Source organism: Myotis brandtii, unplaced genomic scaffold, assembly GCF_000412655.1.
Source record: "Myotis brandtii unplaced genomic scaffold, ASM41265v1 scaffold443, whole genome shotgun sequence".
In the NCBI taxonomy this organism is placed as follows: Eukaryota; Metazoa; Chordata; class Mammalia; order Chiroptera; family Vespertilionidae; genus Myotis; species Myotis brandtii.
In genome coordinates this window covers 664,916-671,688 of record NW_005366952.1, presented here as the reverse complement: position 1 = coordinate 671,688, position 6,773 = coordinate 664,916, and the positions used below count along the sequence as shown (strand labels likewise).

Below are 6,773 nucleotides of genomic sequence, written 5' to 3'. Positions count from 1 at the left end.
AAAAGATTCCCAGGTGATTCTAATGTGCAGCCAAGGTTGAGAATCACTGTGTTAGATGAACTTGAGCAGGAAAATGGAACAGGAATATTCATACATGCAATCAAGAACATAGGAAAATATTAACCCGGAGAAAAAACTGAAGGTCTCTTGATGATAAGTTGACTATTACTACTTTTTATACTCAACTTTCCCCACTGACATTTAAAATTTCACAACTTTTTAAAGAAGTTAATCACTTTAGCAAGCTAGGAATCACATACTCATTTCATTGGGACACTGATTGAGAGACCCTGAGAGCCAATTCACTACTCATATTTTATTACTATTAATAAATTTAAAATAAAGTCCTTAAATCCTTAGTCGATTCGTATTTACTTTTACTCCATGTAAAGTACTGCCTTCTAAATACTAGTATAGTCAGTACTTCTTAAGCTTTAACGTAAATTGAGTCAGCTGGGATCTTGTTAACTGCAGGTTCCGATTCAGGAGCCTGGGAGAGGCCTGAACGTCTGCATTTCTGTAATGCACTGCAGCAGGGCCAGTTGGCCTGTGGGTGGTTAGACCCATGCTAGTCTCTGTCCTCTGAGTTTGCCTGTCCTTGAACTTGAAAAGCCCAAATCAGCATTTTCCACTCCTCCCTGATCCCAACCCCTGAAAATACATAAAATAATAATACTAATTCACTCCTGCCTAAAAACCTGGCTTTATTTTGTCTCTGTGTGGCAGTCTCTATTGTGGACAGGCACACGATATGGGCTAACTTGGGTTTTGAAAAAAGTCAGACATGGTGGCTGTTACACGCATTCCCTTTCATGGGAATGTTCATATTCATATGGGAGAAGCAGAAAAATCATTTGCTTTGGGGAAAAAAGTCCAGCCAATAATTAGGTTGCATCTAAATCCCTGAAGAGTCAGCCCTGAAAACTGCTAAGATCAGAAAATAGAAGAGGGTCCCCTGTGCTCTCTGGATTTAGCCCACACATCAAACTTGATCCCTTCCCTTCTCCCTTCACTCCCAGCTTCCGCTGCTGAGTGCAATGGCAGCAGACCCAAATCAACAATTAAATCCCCCCTTTGTTTGTGTGGCAGATGACAAATGCATGGAGGACATCTTGTGTTTCCTAGGCAGGCAGGGCACTTACTTTGATTGATGCTGCGTTGTGGAAAAAAATGAGCTGGGAAGGAATTACAATGGAGGGCCTGCAGACTGGAAGGGGATATACTAATTAGTCCTGCATTAAGCAGTCGGCTTGCATTGGTGATGAGCTGCCTTCAGGAGGAAAGTGTAGGGGTTATTGATGCAAAACAGCATGGAAAGCATTATGCCAGGTAGCTGTGCATTAGTTTTGTTAGGAAGTATAGAATTTAGTAATTAAGAAAGAAATACTTAGGCTACTGTATTTTTTTTAACACCTCCAAATATATTGGGCAGACCATGCTTTTTAACTCTACACGGTCACATAGACAAGCTGGAAGTCCTTCTCCCATTCTGAAGTAACCCTTCCAGTTTCCTCATCCCTCAGGGCCCCAGGGAGGGAGAGCTGCCTCTGTCCCATACTCTCTGGACTCTTTTCTCTCAAGTCCCACAGCTCCAGAGCCCTGGGCCTTGGAGGAAGTTTTCCTTCAGGCCGCTCTTTCCAGGTTTTAGAGAGTTGTTGTTGGTTTGACCAGGGAAGAACCCTAGGGCTATGGCAAGACAAATTCAACATCTTCTGTGGACAAAAGGCTGGATGAAAAGGTACATGGAGAGTTTCTTGTCTGGTTTAGCATTCGGGATTTGCTTTTCTATTTCCCAAGCAACTGGTAGAGGTGGAGTAGTAGATGGCTGTTCTGTTCCATTCACATCGAAGAGTGACATTGATGCTCTGGGTAACTGGAAAGTGCGACTCCAGGTGACAAGACTAGACAGGACTAGTCATCTTGCGGTCGATACCTCCTGAGCAATGGAGAACTGGAGGGTGATAGGCAAAGATGCTCAAATAATTGCTGATATGAATGGTTTAATATTCAAACCTTGGCATGTTGATTTGGTCAATTTGGCCTAAAGAATCGATGAGATGGGTTCAATGACTTCTGTGAGGTGAAAAAAAGAAAAAAATCATAAGAGGATTTTTTTCACAGTGTGAAAAAAGAGGACCTAAAACTCCTTTGGTTTTAGAATACCAGGATAATTTCACTAACGCACCATATTGGTATAGATAATGTGATTTTTAGTGATTCTTTATGTTGAAACGCAGTGAACTATCAGGCGTCTCCTGCTAACCTAATGGGAGAGTCCATGGTCCAAAGTTCTTGGTTCAATTTATCGAAGTTGTCAAATGCTGTTGCAGCTGAGATTTCCTTTTACTTTTCTCATTCTAGAGACAAGTTCACCTAAGGATTTGCAGATGCCTATGCTAGGAAAAAGATATATGTGATAAAGATAGCGTTCTGAGTTACCAAAGTCTACTGAGTCTTCTTCCAAAATTTTATCCATAAACTGGAGCACAAGGCAGATATCAAAGTATCAGAAATATCATCAGACAGCTAAAAACTGTCTTTCATGGACAGCACCAGGAATTGTGCCAATAGCTCTAGGAAGAGAAGCTAAATAGTTAATGTGGTTTATTTTTTAACCATGCCTTTGTTTTAGAATTCTATCTTATTCTTGAGCTGATTTGATGTCACCATGACCTTCACCCGCCAGGAAGGCACAGTTGAGGCATCTTCGGTAACAGCCTGGGGCTGTGGACAAGGGAGACGCTGTGCTGGCTCTTTGCCTTTTTTTCACAGTGTTTACACGACCAAGACTTATTACATGCCCTGTCCTTTTGTTACTGGGCTTGCTTTAGTTAGAGAATTAGGTAAACATGGGACATTCCATCACACAATTTTAGACTCAATCTTACTTTATAATGATGTTAATGTTTATTGTACAGGGCGAGATGCATTTGTATATTTTAGCATTTTTTTTTTCGGTCACAGAATGCAAAACCTGATATTGGCATCCGTTTGGTGTGTGTGTGTGTGTGTGTGTGTGTGTGTGTGTGTGTGTGATTGAAGATATTAAGCACTATAAGAACGATGAAATTTCAATCTGATTAGGATCAAAATTCTTCAGGATCAAAACACTCCTTTTTCTCCCCCTACAGTTTTACTAATTGTGTGCTACTTGACATTGTGAAGTTATTCCACAGCATGATAGCTAAATATGTGCAGTGCATTTTACTGTGCAGAATTATCAGCTCATTCTATTTGTTTTTCACGTGTTTAAGGTTATTAAAAGAATTTTAAATTAGAAGTCATGTGTATGAGTTGAAAGAGTGAACTCAATCATTGTTAGTAGGCCAAATCATAAAGCAATAGCCAGTATGTCAATATCAAGTAATGAAAAAAAAATCACAGAATTTGAAAGCATACCTTCTCTGTTTATTAGCTGGCAAGATACCAGAAAAATTAGGAGTCTACCACAATAGTGAGTGGCAGAGTTGTTTATTTTCAGCACTCTCAAATTATTCCGGTTACTGAAAATGAGATAAAAGTAGATCGGGAAGAATGGCATCAAACATATTTTGTCAGAGACCTTTGCTTTATGGGAAGGAATGAACTGCCCTAGGCCACTGTACTCGAGGAATTGTGTTTCTTCCAGCTGTAAATCAAATCCCAGAGAGAAAGCATGATGTTTTCCAAATAATAACCGAGGAAGACAAAGTTCTTTTTTGTCAGCGTCAGGTTTCTGAATTTAGACCTCAATTAAGATTCCCAAATGAAAAAGCACCACTCTCCCCCTACGACAGTGTCCTACAAACAATACTCATTTTTAAAGTCTGGCTCTCTGGCATATATTGGTCCAAAAATATATCTTCAGCTTCCTCTAAAGATTCTGATTTTTTCTTCATTTTCTCTAAATTCCCAGCTACAAAAGAACCTGAATGTTTCCTAAAAGGAAACAGCATCATTCCTTCCCCCGCCCTCCAATGAACCAAAAAGCCTTTTGCTTCTGCAATACACACGCCCGTTCATCCACAGCAGCAGTGTGTCCCCTAAGTCCCTGGTGTGCGGGCCTAGGCGCGCACTCCGTGCTGGGAGCAGAGTCTGCTGGAGAGCAGCCTGGCGGCAGGCTTTTCCCAGAGACATGCTACCAACACCTGACACTGAACTTGGTCCCGGGTCTTTGTTGCGAATTCAGGGCTAAAACCACAGAACAAGATGCTCCCACTCTGAGACTTTGGCTAGCTTACTGTCTCTCCATCATCCTTTTGAAGATCTGAGTTTGAAAGGAGTGAACAACTGCTGTCCTCACCAGGGTGAGAAAGCGGGGAGGAAGAAAGTGCAAAGGCCACCTGGCTGTTTTTACTACAAAAGAAGCTTCCGTTTCAAGCTCATCTGTGGTACCTTGCAGGTGTTTAAAACCAGCGTTCGGGACTAGGTTCAGAAGCTTCTAGGAAGAAAGCTGGCAGGCCCTCCTCTTCTAGGAAGAGTCCACGGAATGGCCATTAAAGGGGCCTCTGGTTGGAAGGAGACAGTCCCTTCCTAAGAGGTCTCCCAGGTCAGTGCTCTCGCCTGTGGGATTGGCAGACCCCACCCACGCACAGTAGACAGCCCTGCCGAGTCTGATGAGGGAAAACTACAGGAGGACGCTGGCTGCAGGTTACTACATGGACCCAGCCAGGAAACTGCTGGTCCTGCTTTGCTTAAATGCCACAAAGGGTGCCTTGGAGGTCAGCCTGCAGGTCAGGAGCTGGGAACTGGACTCAAAGAGCTGAAATTAGTTTCTTTTTTCCCAGGAGTCTAGAGATGGAGACTCCTGCTCCTCTGAATAACCCTCTTTCCAGAAACACACCAAGAAGACACTGCCGTTGAGCGCTGCCCTGTCCACGCCGTGTGCTCCGCCCCTGCTGCCTGGGCTTACCCTCACCCTGGCTTTGTGGCTAGTCCAGTAGGCATGTTATAGGCTCTGGCCTGTTTGACCTTGTCTTCTCCCTTGTATAGTATTTTGAAACTGGGACCACACATTTCAGAGTGGAAGTTGCTCCCTAGAAAATGAAAGGGTCAAGAAAGCACTCAAGACAAAGGTTCTGTCACCGCGTCATGGGGGAGAAAGCACAAGAGACCGTGAAATCCCAGGTGAGTGCCTAAAGACCCAGCAATTTCTCTGGGCCCGAGGTCCGACTTTCAATCTAATTCCAACACAAGTTGAAGTGATTTATGTCTCACTTTTTCTCACCGCATGCTGACAGTCCTCTCAGAAGTGCACAGGCGACATGAAGGAAGAAATCGGCACTGAAACCAAACAGGCATCAGAGAGGCAAAACCCGCCAGCTTGTGCCCACACACGCACGAGAGGTACTTACAGTCCAAGTGACTGTGCCGGATGCCCTCCACGTCCTCCGCGTGGATGAAGTGGTAGCATCTCTTCCCCACAATATCTACAGGGGTCAGATCCATGTAATCACTGATCCTACAAGAAGAACAACAGACTGGAATTCAGAAGGGGAGGAAATACAGAAACTGTCAGATGTCTTAGAAACAAACCTACTGGCGATTTTCATTATCCCAGGGTACCTGGGAGGATTTGGCACTTTGAGGGAAAACTCTTTATACATTAGGTTATTTCTTTAATGAATAACATTTTCTAAACTAGAAAATGTGCTAGATCAAGCAATTGTGTTTAAATAATTAGATAGGTTCTTTCTTTCTTTCTTTCTTTCTTTCTTTCTTTCTTTCTTTCTTTCTTTCTTTCTCTCTCTCTCTTTCTTTCTTTCTTTCTTTCTTTCTTTCTTTCTTTCTTTCTTTCTTTCTTTCTTTCTTCTTCTTTCTTTCTTTTTTGCATCAGAATGCACATTTAGACAACATAATTCCATGAAATTATTGAGAATCAGGAACAATGAAAGATTCTCATTAGAAGCCAAGATAATTCAAGGTTACATAATAAAATAAAAACATGTTATGTTTATACCAAATGATTAGAGACACCTTTCATTTAAACAGATTGGTCTTCTATTGGGTATTTCCATGCAAAAGGGCTTCAACTGCTTTTTGGCACAAAGTGCAAATTGGCATTTCAAGGGCTAGAATTTAAATGCCGAGACATACAGATGCCTGGGGGTATTATCTTTTTTAGTCTTAGTCATCTGGGAACTCGGCTTTCGCTCCTGGCCCTTTTAACTGGTACTTTGTGGTGGAGTCCACACAGAAACTTTAAACCATTTGAGCGGCTCTGCCAGCCTTGTGCTCGGCATTACGTGTGTGTAAGCCCGTGCCATTGATTGCCCAGACGCCCGTGTCCTCGGGCAGGAGCGCAGGAAAAGAGCACAGAATTGGAAAACATGTTGGGAGAATCTGCCTGGTTTACACAAACACGTCAAAATGCTTATTATCCTCCTCCCTTCCCAAGCGTAGACTCATTCTGGTCAGTCTAAAATAAAATACGTCTTTTGTTTAATTTATTCTCTTTAATGTCCCTGCGTGTTTTGTGGTCTGTGACTTATAATGTATTCAAATACGAAGTGAGTCTTTAGAAATGACATGTTTAAGAAACTCATGAGATCACTGCTGGGGAGTTAACTCTGACTCCCAAGGCAGGGAAATAAGAAATAAAACAAAAACAGGATAATATGGAGTATAATTAAAACATACTACACAGTGAGTGAATGTCTCAATGTCTAGCAATATAAATCATATTTGGCAAACCTAGAATTCTTGGCAAGATAAGACTAAATGGGGTGATAAAAAGGAGTATTTCCTCAGGATTCCTCTGTTTTCTGGTGCAAAACAGATTAGTCGGTGTTTTC

At 42.2% G+C, this 6,773-nt stretch overlaps 1 protein-coding gene across 1 annotated transcript in view; it reads right to left on the bottom strand.

Moving 5' to 3' along the window:
• The window catches only part of NPAS3 (neuronal PAS domain protein 3), a gene marked incomplete at its 5' end in the record, with an annotated part of 646,962 nt that overhangs the window by 19,899 nt on the left and 620,290 nt on the right, over nt 1–6,773 (bottom strand). The window contains one exon of the mRNA XM_014546418.1: nt 5,334–5,440. Coding sequence (XP_014401904.1) covers nt 5,334–5,440 — 107 coding nt within the window. The remainder of the gene's footprint in view (nt 1–5,333; nt 5,441–6,773) is intronic.